Genomic DNA, 21,389 nt, shown 5'->3' with positions numbered 1-21,389 from the left:
TTACCGCATAGAAGCAGCACTTTTCACTCAATAATTAGCTGTACCTACAGAGTTGTGCCTTCTGCACACACAATCATTTTTTGATTAATAGAGACACAAGACCCAGCAGACACTGTAATCAGGAGCAAAATCAAACTGCTGGACCAGGTGCTGCCTGACCTGCTGAGCACCACCAACTGTTTGTTTTCCATTTTTGATTCAGACTGTCCCTCCTGTTCTGAGAGCAGGCAACATGGAGCAGATATTTCATCTCACCATGTTGCTTGCTGTGTCTCTCAGCCTCTCCAATGTATCCTCAGCCACAGATGTTGCTATGATTGGTATTGAACCAATTAGAACAAACAGGTGGGAACAATCAAAAGACAGCAATTAACTTTGAATTGAAAGTCACACACAATCTTTGTCAAAATAACGTGACACCTCTCATCAGGCAAATTTTTCGCAATCACACACTTTGCTTTTGTTTTTAATGGGTGAACATTGCTCATTATCGTGTGGCAATCTACTTTGACCTTTGAACGTTGAACTTCGAACAATCAAGGATTTGATGAAGCAAATTTACATTATAAGCATAAGATGATCAACTTTTCCAGTTCAGGCATGACAACAAAAGTATCGATGGCAGTAGCGGCTCCACCAACCCAAATTATTCCAGCACCCTGTTTTCTAACCTGAAGGAGAAGCACCTGAATGTCAGTAGTGCCTTGAGAGTCACTTGCTCCAAAGCAAGATCAAATCACAGAAAATGAAACAAACTCAGATAATTATCACTGACGTATGACATGAATTTGTGACACAAAACCAGGACATCACTACAGCAAGTTCCTTGGGGCAGATCCTAGGCCTAACCGTCTTTAAATGATTCTTTAATGTCTTCCTTCCACCATAAGATCAAAAATAAGGATGCTTGCTAATGATTGCACAATGTCCATGCATTAGCAACTCCCCAGCAAATATAGCATGCTGCATCCAGCAAGATCTAAATAACATGGTTACTTACGTGGTTGATAAGTGACATGTACCATTTGTGACTCAAAAGAGCTAGACCATGAACATCTCCATCAGTGGAGAACTTAACTACTTATCACTACATTTCACTACCTCCTAAACATTCATTTCCTCCATCATTGAAGCATTACCTTTGCAAAGCCCCCACCACCATTATTTTAGGGTTCACCATTCTCCAGATACTGAGCAGCAACACACATGAAATTCTGGAGGACCTCAGTAGGTCAGGCAGCATCTATGGAGGGAAGTAAGCAGTTGATATTTTGACTGGAACTCTTCATCAGGACTAGAAGGGCAGAAGTAAGAATCAAAAGTACTAGCTTACAGGTGACACACATAAAATTCTGGAGGAACTCAGAAATAAAGTGTCTCCAGTTACTGAAGTGGTCCAGCCAAACAAGTATTGCAATAACACAGGTCAGTAGTTCAGTATCTTGTAATAGGTGATTCTATAATAGGATATTCTAAAAATGTCTACAATTCACAAAGCACAGGTCAATAATGATAGAATACTTTCCACTTGCCTGGATGAAAAAACAGTTCAAATCACTTTCAAGAAATTGGACACCATGTAGGATAGGCAGCCCAATTAGTTAGTACTTCATCCAGCACCCCTAGCGTTCATTTCCTCACTAGTGAAGATGCCAAGTATCAACAAAATGTACTACAGTTATTGGCCTAGGCTATTGCAACATCGCTTCCCCCACCCAAGAAGTGCAAGAGCAGCACATACATAGGAATATTACTTGCCAAGTCACCGCCTCGATTTGAAAAGGAATCACATATGAGTCTACATCCTGGAATTCCTTATTTAATAGCATCATGGGAATTCCTTCCTGAGAAAGATTCAGCAGTTAAAGACAATGGCTTATCACCATTTCTCTTTCAATATTTTTATTCATTTCTACATAGAAGAATACAGAGTACAAGAAGATATATAAGGGAAAAAAGATAAAATAATACCAAATACATTATATTTGAATCACACTTGCAATCTCATTAACCTATATTCATGTAAATTAAATTAAATCGTAATATTGAAATGTGATAATTTTATTATACAAAAAAAAGAATCTAAACCCACTACCAAGACCGAAGCTGTTTGGTAAAGAAAGAAAAAAAGAAAAAAATCCTTATCATATAGTGAAATATGTTATTAGCCAACACCTATACTATAACAGTAAATCAAAGGTTTTGAAAATAGTTCAAAAATGGTCCGCACAATGTTTGAAAGTCTTGACTAGATTGACTAGAACAACGGATCTTCTCTAAATTTAAGCACGACATAACATCACGTAGCCATTGAGTGTGAGTAGGCGGAACGGCATCCTTCCATTTAAGCAAATCACCATTTCTCAAGGGCAAATGGAAATGAATGATAAATGCATGCCTTGTCAGTGATTGCTAGATCCACAGAACAGAACAAATATAGATTCCATATCACCTCCAAAGGTGAGACAGGCTTTGCTATTTAGCCTAAATGAAGGAAAAGAAGAGCATTGAATAACAGAGCAGTTTTCTCAACTGTCTGGAGCTCATAACCACTGACGTCATGAAAATTCTTACAGCAAAGCTCCACCATTTTTATTTTCAGTCCTGAGCCATTATTTATCATTTTATCTTATGATCTGAATGACTTCTTTTGTCTGTCATTAATGTTCATTACCAGCCCAGTTCTTGGGCGATAGCACAAAAGCATTGGCCTGAATCTTTCCAATCAGCCCTGTTTTGACATTATCAGCTATTATTCCTGCCATCATTAAAGTAATACTAATTGGTGCAAAGCAGGCTACTACCATGCAGAGCAGCATAACCTTAGGTCAGGATGAAAAACGTCAGACGCCTCGGGCTCCCAAAGCAACAAGCAGCGGCGTCTATGGCCACTGAAAAAAATGAGTGGCACTTCTAATTAATTTTAAATGTAGTGTCTTTGATTGATGGTGTTCACCTTTAATGTTTTTAAAATTGAACTAACACTATATTCTGAACAACACTGGATGTCACTAAGGTCCAGCTTGCCAGCATATTAATGAAGTGTAATACATTGACAGGATGAACTCTCTCATTAGCATGAACCTTAAATACATTTGGCCAAATATTAACAAAGGAAAAATGCCAGGAGTGACAGTGACTTGGAAAGGATCACATCAGAATCCGATTTTCCTTCTTTCAAAAATCATAGCGTTGGAATAGGCCCTCCAGGCCACCAAATCCACAGTATGTTAACACCAGTCCTATATTAATCCATTTCTAACACTACCCACATTCCCATCAATTTCCCCATATTCCTCCACTCAATTTACTCTGGGTAATCTACCTACCACTCCACTTGGCATTGGGATTGGACCCAGGTCTCTGGCACTGTGAAGTAATGGCTCTACTAGCTAGGCAACAAATGAATGGAAGGTGAACTAAAGCAAAAATCTGCCAAAAAATATTAGTGAATAATCAACAATATAATGCTTCTTCTGTCAGATAATAAACATAATGCTATGAGGAGAAGGTGTTTGCTGTTTTGAGGCAAATAAGTGTGGATAAATCTCCAGGGCCTGACAAGGAGTTCCCTCGGACCCTGTGGGAGGCAAGTGCAGAAATTGCAGGGCCATAGCAGAGATAATTAAATCATCGTTAGTGACAGGTGAGGTACCGGAGGATTGGAGGATAGAAGATATGTTTAAGAAAGGCTCTAAACATAAACCAGGAAATTACAGGCCAGTGAGCCTGACATCAGTAGTGGAAAAGTTATTGGAAGGTATTCTAAGGGACCGGATATATGAGTATGTAGATAGATGTGGACTGTGCTCAGCTATAGACTGTTTAGGAAGTCAGAATGACTTTGTGTGTCGGAGGCTATGTCTAACCAAACTTATAGAGTTTTTTTGAGGAATTTACCAGGAAAGTTGATGAAGTCAAGGCAGTGGATGTTGCCTACATGGACTTTAACAAGGTCCCGCATGTGAGGTGGGTCAAGAAGGTTCACTCGTTCGACATTCAAGATGAGGTAGTAAATTGGCTTTGTGGGAGAAGCCAGAGAGTGGTAGTAGATAGTTGCCTCTCTGACTGGAGGCCTATGACTAGTGGAATGCCGCAGAGATCAGTGCTGGGCATTGTTGTTTGTCATCTGTATCAGGTTAACTGGATCAGCAAATTTGCAGATGACACCAAGACCAGGGGTGTTGTGGACAGTGAGAAAGGCTATTATAGCTTGCAGCAGGATCTGGAAAAATGGGAGATGGAATTTAATGCAGACAAGTGCAAGGTGTTGTATTTCACTATTTCAGTAAGACCATCCAGGGTCGGTCTTACACAGTGAGTGGCAGGGCATTAATGAGTGTTGTAGAACAAAGGGATCTGAGAACACAGGTCCATAATTCATTGAAAGTGGCATCACGGGCAGATAGAGTTATAAATAAAGCTTTTAGCACATTTATTTTATTTATTGACATACAGTGTGGAATAGGCCCTTCCGGTCCTTTGAGCCACACTGCCCAGCAACCAGTTTTGGTCACCTACCTACAGCAAAGGTACAAATAAGGTTGAAAGAATGCAGAGAAAATGTAGAAGAATGTTGTCGGGAATGAAGTTATAAGGAAACTTAGATCATAGAAGACTGAGGGGAAATTTGATAGAGGTATACAAAATTATGAGGGGAATAGATAGGGTAAATGCAAGCAGGCTTTTTCCACTGAGATTGGGTGAAACTAGAACTAGAGGCCATGTGTGAACATGAGGGGAAACTTCTTCACTCAAAGGGTGTTAGACTGTGGAATGAGCTGCCAGAGCAAGTGGTACATGCAAGCTCAGTTTCAATGTTTAAGAGAAGTGGGTGGTAGCAGAATGGAGGGCTATGGTCCCAGTGCAGGTAGCTGGGAGTAGGCAGTTTAAATGGTTCAGCATGGACTAGATGAGCTGATGGGTCTGTTTCTGTGCAGTATTTTTCTATGACCCGATGACTCTAAGATAATGATATCAAATTGATTTTATTTATATTCTAACTAGTATGAAACCCAAATTTGAAGCAAATGTGCTCAGATTTTAACCGTACGCTAGAATGATTTGCAGATTCCAGTCTAATATGGCACAGTACTGGCCTACATCTAAAAATAAAACTGCCCCTTTAGTCAACACCTTGCTTTCCAAACAGAGGACAAACATAAAACAAAATAACAGAACTCCACAAACATGAATGTTATTCTCCATTAAATCTGAACAAAAAGGATTCGGGAAGCATAAATGAATCCCTGTTGAAAAATCAAAAACAGTGGAAAAAATTATGGGCAGATGAAATGTATGATGATTTGATCACAGCTCCGAAGTAACCAAATTGCATCCTATTATTTAGTTGGACAATTAGTGATAATTTGATTGCTGGACTTGTCACAACTGTTTCATCATATTCCTCTAAAGGATATGTCAGTATCTACCAGTTCCTGCAGAATGAGCAATCTGTTTCAAAACTGTAAAGTGGCCCTAACTCCCTTTAATCCCTTGAAAGAAATTGCTTTTACCATATCAAAAGAAAACACCAAATATTTCAATAAACTCTTTATTGCAGAAATCTTCCCCAAGTCTCCTCGTCTTGCAAAGTGATCAGTTTGGACGCAGATGGGAACATAGCTTCAGTTTGACATAAGCAGCTTTTACAATATTAATCAAAGATTTTAGCACATTTTCTCCTAGTCATATACTGTAACCTTGGCAGAAGAGCAGGTGTGAGCCATTACTCTGGGAGCTGGGAATACTCACAGAAACTCCTGCTGAAAAATTTTGGTTGCAAAATCTAAATACTTCAAATGCTGAACATTTGAAATAAACCTAAAAATGTGACGAACATTTAGCAGGTCAAATGCAATTGTGGTGAGAGAAACAATGTTAATGCTTTAGGTTAATAACATTTTTATTTGTGGGTTAGGTACCTAGGTATGGTGTTAATCTTTAAAATAAATGTGGATAAATTTGGTGCATAGAATTTTACAGCATTGAAGCAGGCTAGACAACTTCAAAAGCTCTACGTCAGGGGTATTCTCCCTACTGGACTCTTTTCATCTTACCTCATTGCACTTAAATTGCATCCTCCAAGAGGACCACAATCTTCTTGTTGGCTTTGGAGGCTTGTATGCCTCAATGACCCAGAGAGCCATGCAGGCTGGAGTCAGGCTTTGGCTTTTGGTAGGGTCACCCGTACCAAACAGGTGAAAGAATAGAGGCTAGAATAACAGGGGTCCACTCGTCCTCCAGGTTCGGGGGGTTCAGCCACAACACAGACTGGTTAAACAAAACTGCTATGGAAACAGCAATGAAGAATCCTTCTGAGTGTGATGGTATTCCTGAGTCTCCACCCAGGACTTGTATGACTGACAATAGTGAAAATTTAGAGAAACCTACTAACATGATGAAGGAAGCTCTGAACACCGCCAGAGATGGAGGACCTTCATTGCTGCCCTAAATGCCAGTGGTATTATAGGCAGTAAATTAAAAAAATAATTAAATTGTATTTTATACCTTTCCATACTGTGCTGATCTCCCTAAAATCTAGACCCAGAAGGGCCCTGAAAATATCTTCATTAAATATGGCTTGAAATTCCAGAGAAGCATTTCTGAGTGGAATAGCCATGATTCCTTTCCAATATTTTCTGGAAATTTAACAAACCTGCATGCCTTCAGTAGGACAGATTTCCTGAAAGGTACTTATTGGGGAAACTGTAACTTTTTTTATTGTCGGATTTTGGAGAAGCACCAACTTTCCAACAGCTGCACTGGAAATTCTGCCTGCTGATCATTACCAGATTATGTGCATGAAGTGAAATGGCTTAAAGAAGAGAGATTAATGGCTGATCATTTACTTTCTTTGAACTTCATGAGTTAAATGCATTAACACATTTTAAATGGTTTCTAGTGTACCTTTTAAATGCTTTTCAATTTCGGCAACATTCACAGCCATGCAAAGTACTTTGACAGCCGGCTTAGCCTGGGGATGTGGCAGGACTTGTCCAGGCCTTGCCATGTGAAGTCTTTTAAAGATATATTGGTGCTGCCATTCAATTTGGATGCTAGCTTGAAGACTTACAGTTAAGTGGAGAGTTCAGGGGTGGGGATGTGGGTGGTGTAATTAGGGCAGTGAGCACAGGAACTTGCCTCTTCAGGAAACTTGGGCATATACTGTATATTCTTCATTAGACATGTTGATCACACTAGGTGGGCTGCTACAATCCCAGCGATAGCTGGCCTGAATGTTAGTTGTTAATGCTAGTTATTTCAGTTTAACAAAAACACTAAAACTAGAACCTAAGATTCAGACATGGTGCTATAGCTGCAACCAAAGGAAAGATCTTCCTCCAGTCAATCTCCTGCTCACTTCAAAGCATCTGTCACACCTTCCCATTTACAGAGAAACTTTCAAACTCAAAATGTACCAACAAACATTACTGTCAATGCAGTACTTTTTGAATTGCGAAGATAGGAGATACGGCAGGCAATTTAAACCAAAATACTGACCAACATGATGAGTAATCAATTTATTGATGCTAGTGTAGGAATAGGATTGACGTGGACTTGGAGGAAAACTTCTTCCTTCTTCATTCTAATGTCTTGGCATCTTTTACATTCTACTGAGGGAAAAGACAGTTATACTCTTCATCTGGAAGACTTCCAGTACTGCTGCACAGGTCCATCCTGAAATGGGAGTCTGGAAGTTACTGGTGTGAGAGTCCGGACTCAGAGGCAGAGGCAAGGCTGGCACAGAGCAAGCTGCAGTAATGTTCTTGTGACTTCATTGGATCACCAGATGTTGCAAGGGAAGCTTCTCCCTTTTATGCAAACGATCTTGTCTTCCAGAATTGGGGGAATTTCAAACTCTTCAGTTAACTTAAAGGAAATTATGTCATATCTTAAATAAACATGGTTAACATTTTACTAAAATATTGAAACTATGTATGTGAGCCAAATAAATTAGGCCTTTTAATGTTTGACTAGACATCCCCTAGGAGGAAGCTGTTAATTACTTGCCTTGGGAATGAGACACATCAGTTTTACATAATTCAAAGGTTTTCTTCAAATGTTACTGAGTATTCCTTCTAAAGATGGGTAACCTAGTGTTTTAATTCTTCCAGTATATTCTTCCTAGAAGGCAGTAGAACCTAATGAGAGTTGACATGGTGAAATCAATACTATCCTGTCAAATTCCAATCCAGTTGATCATTAAGGTGTTGAAGAGAATCCAGCAAAGGTTCACAGAACTGAAGATCTCTGTAGGTTCCAGGAAGGAAAGACAAATGATGTGAGCATTCTCACTTCCCTGCTTTGAGAGCTGAGAGAAAACATGTTTCATTTAAAGGAAGCCTTCAATCTAAAAAACAAAGTCCTGGAGAAGTGCAAGCTTTCATGCGACGTGAGCAGTTTTGTTACCAGTTTAGCCAAGAACTGTCTTCACAATCTGCTAAATCATGTCGGACCTGCCCCATGAGCTCAGTTCATTTGCCAGAGGTGACTTCCTAAATTATTCATGGGAGTAGTCTCAGCTGAGGCAATAGCTCATCAACAATCACATTAGGTTTTGGCTTCATCTGTTTTATGAGCCTTGGGCTGGTTTCAATGCCTTAGGCCCAAATATCGTGAAGAAGATAAATGTAACATAGATGCTCTCATGAAGACACAGGACATAGAACATGCGCCATTGTTTGTTTTTAACCTCGTTTCGTGTTTGTTTGTTTTTAATCAGCCTAGAAATACAGCTATGTTGCACTGTTTATTTTGCACAATGCACTTTACCCAGAGTGAACTGCAAAACGAACCACAGTTGAACACAAGAGATTCTGCGGATGCTGGAAATCCAGAGTAACATGCACAAAGTTCTGGAGGAACTCAGCAGGTCAGGCAGCATCCATGGAGAGGAATAAAGGATTGACATTTTGGTCCAAGATGCACTCTTCATTTCTCTCAACATATGACCAATCTGAAATTCTCCTAGCAGTAGACATATTGACATTGCTGGCATATTCTGCCCACAGTTCATCCAGGATCCACTAGGTTGTGCACCTAGCCTACACAAGTGTACAAATTAAAATGTGGTGCCACTTAACAATAGAAGGTTTGAATTATCAGAACATCAAGATTGTCCAAAATTGGAATATTGATTTGTTAACCCAGGTGTTATCAGAAGACAGATTCTGGATAAATGTAAGAAGGATATGTCAACAATGTTAATTTAAGTCCATTGCTAGGAGATTACCAGATTGGTCATATGTTGATAAGAATTTGGAAAAAGTAAACTCAACATACAAAATATGGTAATGTAATGGTCTTTCTGTAGAAGCAGTATTTGGGTTATGGTTGGAGATAACGGGTGTAGAGGTTGACTGAGGATTGGTGAATATGACTTTTGGAAGAGATGAGCTCCAACTTGTGCACATTTGGCTGTTTAATTATAATGGGCCCTTTTGGTTTTTTTAAATTTCTTTTCTTTACTAACCCTATAGTTAAGTTAATATTCATAAATATAATTCCTTTAATCATATGCACTGTGCTGTCTGTTATTTCTTGGCACTGAATTGTAGCAGGGTAGCAAATGACACAGCATCCACACAAACCGGGGTTTGGGGTGGGAGAGTTGTCTCAGTCTCACGGACTTGGCAGGACTAGACTGTGTATTTCCCTAGGTGTTTGCAGCCCAAGGAAATCAGCAGGGTTTCATAATATACTCAAGGCTCCACTAGCTGCAATAAAATAGAAAGCAGCAGCATTTCCATCATTCAAAATGCCATATTGTGTTAGTACTCCGTGCAATAAAACATTTTAATAAGATGTATCCAGGCCCTCTTCTTCTTTGTTCCAAACTTTCAATTATTTCTCTTTAGTCCAGCAAGCTGCCATCTGTTCCAAGACAAAGCTTGAAGAAAAATAAAATTACTTTCCAAAGGAGCAAGCATTGCAGAAATTTACCTTTATATTCTGTTATTACAGCCAAATCTTTGCTTGTAAATCCTCTGTGGATGTTATGTTTTGTCAGTAACCTTTTTTTATACATGATTTAATTTATTTCACAGAGAAATTGATCTTCCATATGAAACTCATAGTGGCTGTGGTCTGGAGGTCCCAGGGGGTAGTGAATCAAAATCGTTGCCATCCTCTCTGACTCAGAAAGGTTATTTTATAAGCAACCAGGCTTCATAGCTCAGCAGCAGTTCAGTCTGAACTTGCTGGGAGCTGCTTTGATCAAACACATACTTTGAAATTCTTTGGAATTCCCCACTACAGAGATCTGTGGAGACTGGGCCGCTAAGTATTTCCGTTACAGTGGCAAACAAGATCAGATCAGTCACGGTTTTATTGAATTGTGAAGCTGGTTTGGTAGTCACCTACAACAATTTCTTATGGCCTTGAAGATAAGGAGATACATTTAATTAAGAGCAATGAGCAAGGAGCTTGACAAATGCTGGGAGGCTTATGGACAATTCAGTGGTAGAGAAAAAGGGAAAGAAGTTTAGAAAGTGCTTGTACATTGCGACGGGGATGCAACACAAAGATTTTTATTCCCTTGGATGTAGGAAAATAAATAAATAAATAAAGTTTGTCAATGAAGGTTCTCAGTCATCCAGGTCATTGTACATCAAGACAACTGGATTTGCTGTGTTGTCTAGAAGATACTTCACCAATCATCCAAGAGGCTTCTTCAGTTCCAATCCACGGTGGGTAGTTTCCTGGTTTATAAACTCTGTAAACCATCTTTGTCAAACTGGAAAACCCATCCCTGAACAGAGGGGGTGGGGTACGACACCACCTATCAGCTACTTACAAAGCAGTCCTAACATCTCTACCTTGGCACCTCCACAACCGTTCACACCTCCATTCATGCAAAGGTAAGACTAATGACCCTCTCATCGCATCTATGACTCTTAACGACCCTCATGTGATTATCATACCTTTAAGCAGCTCACAGAGTTTCACCCCACTCGGGATAGGGTTCTCCTTGTCCTCACCTACCACCCCACCAGCCTTCGGGTCCAACGTATAATTCTCCGTAACTTCCGCCAACTCCAATGGGATCCCACTACCAAGCACATCTTCCCCCCCCCCCTTCTGCTTTCCGCAGGGATCGATTTCTACGCGACTCCCTTGTCCACTCGCCCCCCCCCCCCATCCCTTCCCACTGATCTCCCTCCTGGCATTTATCCTTGTAAACGGAACAAGTGCTCCACCTGCCCTTACACTCCTCCCTCACCACCATTCAGGGCCCCAGACAGTCCTTCCAGGTGAGGCGACACTTCACCTGTGAGTCAGTTGGTGTGGTATACTGTGTCTGGTACTCCCAGTGTGGCCTTTTATATATTGGTGAGACCCGACGCAGACTGGGAGACTGTTTCACTGAACACCTACACTCGGTCCGCCAGAGAAAGCAGGATCTCCCAGTGGCCACACATTTTATTTCCACATACCATTCCCATTCTGATATGTCTATCCATGGCCTCCTCTACTGTCAAGATGAAGCCACACTCAGGTTGGAGGAACAACACCTTATATTCCGTCTGGGTAGCCTCCAACCTGACGGCATGAACATTGACTTCTCTAACTTCCATTAATGCCCCTCCTCCCCTTCTTACCCCATCCCTGACATATTTAGTTTTTTTTTGTTCCCCCCCCCCCCCGTCCCTTTTTTTTTCTCTCTGCCCATCACTCTGCCTGTTCTCCATCTCCCTCTGGTGCTCCCCTCCCCCTTTCTTTCCCCCTAGGCCTCCCGTCCCATGACCCTTTCCCTTCTCTAGCTCTGTGTCCCTTTTGCCAATCACCTGTCTGGCTCTCAGCTTCACCCCACCCCCCCCGGTCTTCTCCTATCATTTCGCATTTCCCCCTCCCCCTCCTACTTTCAAATCTCTTACTATCTTTTCTTTCAGCTAGTCCTGACGAAGGGTCTCGGCCTGAAACGTCGACAGTGCTTCTTCCTATAGATGCTGCCTGGCCTGCTGTGTTCCACCAGCATTTTGTGTGTGTCACTGAGTTCAGAAACTGGAAAACTATCCACCATGGATTGGAACTGAAGAAGCCTCTTGGATGATTGGTGAAGTATCTTCTAGACAACACAGCAGGTCCTGTTGCCTTGATTTACTACTGCTTGATATGCAATGATCTGGATGACTGAGAACCTTCATTTTATTTATTTATTTATCTACCTATTAATTACTTAATTTACTGCTTGATAAACAAAATGAAATTCTAGGACCAATTCTGTCACCTTTCCTGAGAATCTACCCCATTGCAATGATTTATACTTATCTCTAGGGTGTTATCTTCCCACAGGGCTGCGTAGACTTTATTAGTATCATAGAGCACTATAAGCAAAGAAACAGGCCCTTCAGCCCATCTAGTCCATGCTGAACTGCTATTCTTCCGAGTGCCATTGACCTGCACCTGGACCATAGCCCTCCATTCCCTCCCATTCATGTACTTATCTAAATTTCTCTTAAATGTTGAAATTAAACCTGCATCCACCACTTCCGCTGGCAGGTTATTCCACGCTCTCACAAGCCTCTCTGAGTGAATAAGTTCTCCCACATGTTCCCTTTAAACATTTCACCTTTCACCTGTAACCCATGACCTCTAGTTCTAGTCTCACCCAACCTCATCAAAAAAAAAACTGCTTGCATTTACCCTGTCTATACCATTCATAATTTTATATAATATCAAATCTCCTTTCATTCTCCTATGCTCCAGGGAATAAAGTCCTAACCTATTCAGCCTTTCCCTATAACGCTGGTCCACAATTCCTGGCAACATCCTTGTAAATTTTCTCTGTACTCTTTCTAATACTGCTCACTGCAAGGCAACCTCCTGCCACACGATCTGGTCAAATACCAGTGGAATTCCCCTGATTCCATTTAAAAAAAAACAAAGGCATCTTCCTCCCCTTTTGAATATTTAAACCATCTGAGGAAGGAAATCTTAAATCAGCCCTTCCTTAAAATATCAAAGAACCCGCTCAGCATAATTTACCACTAATGAGAGCATTTAGCTGAGATTGAAAGAAATAAAAAGAATGCTAATGTCTAGAAGAAATAATATTGGATTGGCAGAGTTAAACCACAGTCATTATAATTTTATGTAATTTTCACATAACATTGATATAGTTCTATATTGTATTAATTTAAACAGAATTATGTTTATACATTGCAAATAAATCAGATGTACTTAATGGAAAGTTAGGAAATTTGCTCAAGTTGATGAGTTAGGGGTTTCATTTATTTGTAAGGAATAAATAATTTACAATTTAAAAATAAATCTGGTTTATATTTTTAAAAGACATCAGATATTTATATTTAAAAAAGAAAGTATTCACCTTGGTTAAAAATCTGCATATTGAAACACCATAAATTCATCTGTCAAAAATAGCCATGTGTAATAGTTTAAAAGAGAAGTCAGGCATTTTGGGGATTGTTGACATTGCCAAGGCTGTTTAAAGCAATGCATGGGCGCACAGCTGTGTTTTCAACAAGACGTGGAGAAATATTAAATTAGCGTAACCTGTTATAAATGCCATTGTTAATGGATAAATTGGAGCCTTAATTGGGTTTTACATTGCAGAATGGAAGGTCTGGATGAGGAATTTGAAGTTTTTAACCTACAATCAAATAATGTGTGTTTCTTGCTTTTCACATACACAAAATGATGAAGGCATGGTGTAGCATGTGCTAAAGGAACACTTGTGTAGTATTGAAGGCCTTTTGTTGAACAAGGTCACTACAGTGTCACCTTCCTTGCAATGCATCAACTACCTTTCGCACCAGGAGTTCCCAACCTTTCTTATGCCATGGACCCCTACTATTAACCAAGGGTCCATGGACCCCAGGTTAGGAACTTCCATTTTATACTCTTATCACCTGGATTAAGAATATACTTTTCATTTCATACTTCAATCCAGTCTCTACTTGTTAAGCATCAGAGCTATTAAAAAATGTCACAAAGTTTACCTGCTTAATCTTACTATACATTAAATGCAAAGTCACCGAGGTAGTATCCTACAGGTGTGAAATTAATTAATGAAGTTAGCAGACATTTCTGTGATGAAATTTGAGTACAGTATTAATCCATTTAAAATAAATGCATGCAAACCTGTGAATCATTGAACTGCAAAACAAATTGATGAAGGTAGAGCAGTGGGTGTTGTGTACATGGATTTTAGTAAGGCACTTGATAAGGTTCACCATGGTAAGCTCATTCAGACAGTCAGGACGCATGGGATTCAGCGAACCATGGCTGTCTGGATTCAGAATTAGTTTACCCATTGAACGAAGTAGATGGTAATAGATGGAGCATATTCTGCCCAGAGATTGGAGACCAGTGCTGTTCCACAGGGATCTGTTCTGGAACCTCTTCTCTTTTGATTATTATAAATGACTTGGATGAGTAAGTGGAAGGATGGGTTAGTAAGTTTGCAGATGACGCAAAGGTTGGTGGCGTTGTGCAAAATGTACAAGATCATTATAGTTTACAATGGGACATTGATAGGATGCAGAGCTGGGCTGAGAAATGGCAGATGGAGCTCAATCTGGAGAAATGTGAAGTAAAACACTTTGGAAGGTTGATATTGAAGGCAGAGTACAAGGTTAATGACACATTTCTTAGCAGTGTAGAGGAACAGAGGGATCTTGGGGTTTACAAGATGTTAGGGTGGTTCAGAATGCGAATGGAGTGCTGGCCATCAATAGTCGGGGGGGGGGGAGGGGGCTGAGTTCAAGAACCGTGAGTTAATGTTGCAGTTCTATAAAACTCTGGTTAGAGCATACTTGGAGTATTCTGTTCAGTTTGTTGCCTCATCATAGAAAGGACATGGAAGCTTTAGAGAGGGTTCAGAGGAGGTATACCAGGCTCCTGTCTGGATCAGAGAGCATGCCTTATGAGGATATATTGAGTGAGCTAGGGTTTTTCTCTTTGGTGCAAAGGAAGATGAGAGGTGTATAAGATTATAAGAGGTATAGATAGAGTGGACGGCTGGTGACTTTTTCCCAGAGCAGAAATGGCTTATATGAGGGGGAATCATCTTTAGGTGATTGAAGGAAAGTATTGGGGGGATGTTGGAGGTAGGTTTCTTTTTCTGCACAGAGTGGTGGGTGTGTGAAGGGAGATACAATAGGGACACTTAAGATCCTCTTATAATAGGCACATCGATGGAAGAAAAATGTAGGGCTATGTGGTAGAGAAGAATTAGATTGATCTTAGAGTAGGTTAAAAGGTCAGCATAACATCATGGGCTGAAGGGCCTGGACTGTACTGTAATGTTCTATGTTCGATGCTCTCTGTTCTAATATTACTGTTAATTCTGAGGCTTCTAACATTCTGCACTCAATAATTCTCAATAATAATGATGCCTGGCAGCATCATTGGGCTACCCTGATATCACCCCATTTTCTTCAGATTCATTCTTTCCTTCTTTTCACTTCCCTTTTTTTAGTGGAATGCCTTCCTGTATTATTTTATCATGCTGAAATTGAAATTAGACATCATAATATTTATTTTATGAGCATAAAATAGTGCAGAGAAAGGTTGCTTCAGTGCCCTGATAATATCTCAGAGCGTTAGTTTGTGATTAGCAGGGATGGATGTGGCCTAGCAAGCTAATGATAATTATGTTATATTAAGTTTAAGAAGGAGTTGGAAGAAGTCAGTGTGATCCTACCAGTTCCACTGCAATCGCTAGGACTGCAGTCCTTCCTACGTCTCTGCCTCATCATCATCTCAATCCCTTCTAGAGAGACACAATATTTGGTAGATATTTGTTCACATATTGTTAATAAGGCCTAATTTTGAGCAGAGCTCAGGCTTTCAAAGGGGCACGGACAATTGAGAGGCCTGTGAGTACTCAGACCCGAGAGAGTTTCTCCTTAATTAGGCCTATAGGAAGTCTGGCTATCTTTCCAATCATTATCATGATGTCTTATTTGCTTAAGTTGGTTCTAACCCTATCTTTTCCCCTTTGAAGGACATGGAAAGTAGAATCACTGAGTAGTCATCAGGGATAAGCCGGTCATCAGTTAGGAGGCACAGCTGTCACCCGCCTTCATGCTCTAGGAGCATGGAAAGACACTTTGCTTCAGGCCTGAAGACAAGAAATAATATTGTTCAGCTCTCCCAAGTCACTCGACTGTGGCTCATTTGCTGGTGTAGTTTAAAATAGAAACAAGTTTGTCAATCCATCTTGAAAGTGTTAAAAAAAAGTTTATTTTATGTTATGCTTTAACTCATTCAGTTCTATGCTCTCATTAATGAGTTTTGGCAATCTTCAAATTCCAATAGATAAACACTTAGTCCTAATCCTATCATAATCAATGTGTCTTTTTCAATGTTCAAAGTAAGTTCATTATCAGAGTATGAATATGTCACTATATACTACCCAAAGATTCATTTTCTTGCAGGAATTCACAGTAACACAAAGTAATACAATGGAATCAATGGAAAAACACTACACACAAAGACTGACAAATAGCCATTGTACAAAAGAAGATAAACTGTGCAACTACCAAAGAAAAATAATTAATAAATATTTAAATAAATAATATTGAGAAAATGAGTTGTAGAGTCCTCAAAAGTGAGTCCATAGGTCGTGGAATCAATTCAGTGTTGAGGAAACTGAAGTTACCCACACTAGTACAGTGAAGGTCGGAGGGTAATATCTTTTCCTGAACCAGGTGGCGCGGGACCATTCTTATCTGTAGCATACACGTCAGTCCCTCCACTTCTTCCTCCAACATATTGCTATTTATATTGTAACATTTATTCCTTTACAGCAATCATTGTTCAATGGATATGAATGTGTCTCTTACATAAATAGAGCAATCACAAAATTGTACTTTTACAGCACTGAAGGAGACTGTAAAGAAGGAACCAAAAACGTCTACTATCCATTGAGCCCACACTAATTATCTGCAAGAGCAATACATGCAATTTTATTCTCTAGCTTCTTTTCTATGGCAAATGCACGTCTTCTTTCTAAAGTATCCATCCTGTTCCCTCCTGAGAGAGACAATTGCACCTGCTTTCAGCATCCATTCAGATCAGGAAGTTCATGACTACTTGTCGCATGAAAAGCAGATTTCCTCTTCAACACCTGATTCTATTGCCAATTGTTTCCAGTCTACACCAACTACTTACTCCTCAGCTCTTCCACAAACAGGATGAATAATGCAGAGGTCTCAGGTCTGCCATTTTGTTTCATGACCCATGAACTGTCCTTTACACATGCTCTCATTAGGAACTTTCTTCCACAAAGAAGCCATCTGCACACAACTGGCACCACGTGTGTGGATTGAACAAAAAGAACATTCATCATGTTCCATCAGCGTTCTTTGTCAATTGGTTCTTGGTCCTCTGCTTGCTGACATTTGTCTCACTGGAAACAGTTGATTTTTGAACCACCTTGCCATTCATCTTCTCAGCTTCTCTAGTCTCTCCAAAAACTGATCTCACTCACCCCTTCAGAATCTGGCATCCTTCTTGAAGTATGGAACCCAAAATAGAGCAAAGGCCTTGCCAGAAACTTGACATATTATTCTTGTTTTCTGCACTCATTATTATAGCATCATGTATTCCATTAAAAAAAATCACATTCTACTTGAAAATTCCAGGCTTAAATGAACTCTGGGCCATTGCTATTAACTCCTGATATGGGTCACTTACATTTCATTATGTGAATCAGTTCACCAGTTGGGTCTGAAGCTAATACAGAAACAGAAAATGCTGTAAAAACTCAACAAGTCAGGCAGCAGCTATAGACAGAGAAACTGACTTATCCTTCAAAAACACCAGGGAAGCAGGGAAACAAATTATTTTTGATTTGCAAAGTGGGTGGTGGTGGGATAGAAAGGACAATGAGAATATATCTGATAGGATGAGGCATTATTGCCATATTGAAGCACCATTCATGGAACTGTCTGGTTGATTAATGAGAGAGAGAAAGAGGGATTACAGAGAATTATAGGATTACTACTCAGTTCTGATGCAGACAGGAAAAACAAATTACCTGTCCTTGTTGTACTTGGTATTGAATCCCAAAGGCTGGACTTTCCCCAGACGGAGGCTCGGTTATTGTTCTCTAAACTTACATTGGACCTCATTGAAACAATGCAGGAGACTGCAGACAGATGGATCAGAGTGGATGTGGGATGGAATATTAAAGTGACAGGCAACTGGGGAGCTCTGTAGAGGAGCTCTGCAGAATGGTTGCCCAATCTGTGTTTGGTCTCCGGTGTATGAGAGACAGTGTCATGAGCACCAAATGGATCATACTTAAGCCAAGCCAAGTAGGAACATCAGTGAATGGGTTGCTACTTACATAGTTTTGTAATCCACACTGGTGAGGATAATGATGCTATGTTCTACAGCGTTTTCTTTTTGGAGGCATGAAATATTCTTGAATTCGGTTCCAGCTATTTATTCTTAAAAACATGGGAGTAACTGATATGCATGAGGAGCGTTGCCACAAGAAAGCAGCATCCATCATCAAAGACACCCACCATCCAGGACATGCTCTCTTCTTGCTGCTGCCATTGAGAAGTAGGTACAGGAGCCTTGGGACCCATACCACCAGGTTCAGGAACAGTTATTACCCTTCAACCATCAGGCTTCTGAACCAGAGTGGAAAACTTCACTCATCTCAACACTGAACTGTTTCTACAACCGACAGACTCCCATTCAAGGACTCTATAACTCATATTCTCAATATTATTTATGACTTATTTATTTATTAGTAGTAGTAGTTTTTCTTCTTCTATTTGGACAGTTTGGGTTTTTTTTGCACTTTGGTTGTTTGTCCATCTTTCTTTGTGCGTAGTTTTTCATTGGTTATAATGCGTTTCTTTGTAACCACTGTGAATGCACATAGGAAAATGAATTTCAGGGTAGAATATGGGGACATAATTGTACTTCAATAATAAATTTATTTTGAACTTTGAACTTTGACAGAGGGGGATTTCTCCACTGTTGTAGAACCTGTTCCTTCAGTGCTATAATATAGGTTGCAATAGAGCTGATTGTCTGAAATAGTGTTTCTTGCCAGAAATCAGTATGCCATTTTAATCAGTATTTTAATAGCCTACACATACTCTCAGTACACTTGGAAAAGCTTAAAGACTTGGTTTAAACAAAAGAATGGTTTAGATCATTGTACAGACAGGTATGCAAAAGAAGTCAATAGTGAGTTAACATTTCCAATGAGTTTTATGAATCTTTCAAAATAAGTAATTTTAGCGTTTTCAACCAACATAGCATGGGGCCTCCAGGTCACACTGTTATTGAGAGTATTCTAAACAATTGTTTGAAATCCTAGCATTTTAAATATTTAAATTTTAAATGTAATCTAATGAGGTTATATGTTCATCTATACAAATGACCCCAGAAATGTTAGGATTGCTCCAGTTATTTTAAATAGTCAAGACCTGCCATGAGCATATTTCAAGTCTTATGAAGAAAATCCTCATTCAGTTTTTAAACCTTTTGGCGTCCTAAAGGTCAGAAATGACTTAATACTGAAATATATGAGATTATGCAGATGCTGAAAATCCAGAGTAACACACACAAAATGCTGAGGGAACTCAGCGGGTCAGGCAACATCTATGTAAAGGAATAGACAGTCAATATTTTGGGCTGAAACCCTTCATCAGGACCAGTTATTGTTCTTGAATCTGTTGTAGATGCCTACACATTCTGTGTAATGAAGGTACTTCCAGAGTGTTAGTAAGCAGGGAGTGCCAGACGTTAGCGCAGCACTGATGATGGAGCAGTGATATATAGTATGTCTCCCATCAGAATGGGCTTGGCATCGTTATGCTTGGTCAAGAGTTTAGACAGTGTTACTAAAAGAAGCTCAGCAAGTTCCCTTACTGCGTAGACACAAAATGCATCAGTGTTAAGTTGAGTATATTATGAAAAGGCTGAGAATGTTGGATGCAGCAAAAGCAATGGAATCAGACAACAGCGTAATCGCAGTACTAAAGTCTTGTATTCCTGAACTAGCTCCACCTCTCAATAGGGTGTGCTATCAGTAAAGTGATGAAAGTGTTTATGTGCAAATTGACAGTACTTTCATTTGCACTTCCTTGTCAATAACCTGTTCACTGTTTCCGTTCCACTCAGTTCCAGACCTCATCACAACCTGAGTCCAAATAATTGAGTTCCAGACATGAGGTGAGAGCAACTCCCTTCGTCACAGCAGCATTTCAGCAATTGTGACAACAAGGAGTCCTGGCAATGGGCATCAAGAAAAGAAACTCCAGTGGTTAGAGTTGTAGATTAGAGAAAGGAAGATGATTGTGGATATTAGAGGTCAATCATCCCAGCCAGGTGAAATCACTGTAGGAGTTCGTCAGGCCAGTGTTCCCAGACCCAAATATCTTCAATTATTTTCTCAATGCTTTTCCATCCAACATGAGGACAGAGGTGGAGTTGTTTACTGATGGGTGCACAATGCTCAGTTCTGTTCACAACTCCACGTCAAACAAAGCATTGCATGCCTACATGCTCCAGGACCTAAATTACGTTCAGGTATGTAATGCCACACCATAAAAGTGCCAGGTAATGACGGTTTGCAACAAGGGAGAAAGTAACCACCAAATCTATCACATTATTTTCAGTATATTCCTACCTAGACTTTCAGCACATTGCTATCAATTAGTCCCCCACTACAGTCACTATATTTTATGTACTTATCACACCATTGGAAGTACTGTAATGTCATTAACATCAAAATGAGGCCAAGTGTTCTCCAATTATAATGAAGAAAGACCAACTGCAACATTCACACTTGAACAATATTCCTAAATATGTCTTCAATAATTGGCGCTGAAAGTGACATTATACACAGTTGAACATGCTTGTCTATAAATTTCTGTAGCCATTAAATACTACAGATTTTTAATTTACATATCTTTGCGCTGTGTTTTATTTGTTTCTTCCTATGTCTACCTCACAGTCAATAGCTTTTTCACTTCCTGAATCCAGCCACAAACTTTCAGCGCCAAAGCATTCTAACAAGAAAATTTGATTCATCTTTAGCAGTTTTAAGGGAGGGACATCCTTTGGTTGAACCTACAATAAATTTTGCATTTTGATCTATCTGTAGACCTCTTGATAATTTCCAAACCAATTTTTAACAAAGACTGACAACAGCCCTACCTGGGAAGCAGACTTTTTCGGAGAAAGTCCATGGGAGGACATTCTTGGAGAGCAGGTTGGTGACAGTGTGCTACTGGAGGTGGTTGACCCTTTGCTGCTGTCAGTGAACCATGAGAAAGGCACAAACTGTGGCACTGCAGCCTTGGCAGAAGCCAGAATACTGATTGGGCTATCAAAAGACTCCCTGCAAACAGGAAGAGGCGAGAGTCAGAATACGGAGCAAATTGAAA

The 21,389-nt window shown here is 39.9% G+C and overlaps 1 protein-coding gene across 1 annotated transcript in view; it reads right to left on the bottom strand.

The window, feature by feature from the left end:
* samd14 (sterile alpha motif domain containing 14) overlaps window positions 1-21,389 on the bottom strand; it is a 160,710-nt gene that overhangs the window by 25,701 nt on the left and 113,620 nt on the right. Inside the window, exon 7 of the mRNA XM_059956595.1 lies at window positions 21,160-21,343. Within this exon, the coding sequence (XP_059812578.1) occupies window positions 21,160-21,343 (184 nt within the window). The remainder of the gene's footprint in view (window positions 1-21,159; window positions 21,344-21,389) is intronic.

Source organism: Hypanus sabinus, chromosome X1, assembly GCF_030144855.1.
Source record: "Hypanus sabinus isolate sHypSab1 chromosome X1, sHypSab1.hap1, whole genome shotgun sequence".
NCBI lineage: Eukaryota > Metazoa > Chordata > Chondrichthyes > Myliobatiformes > Dasyatidae > Hypanus > Hypanus sabinus.
Note: the sequence above shows the minus strand (reverse complement) of the source record. Positions and strands in the feature narration are given on the sequence as shown.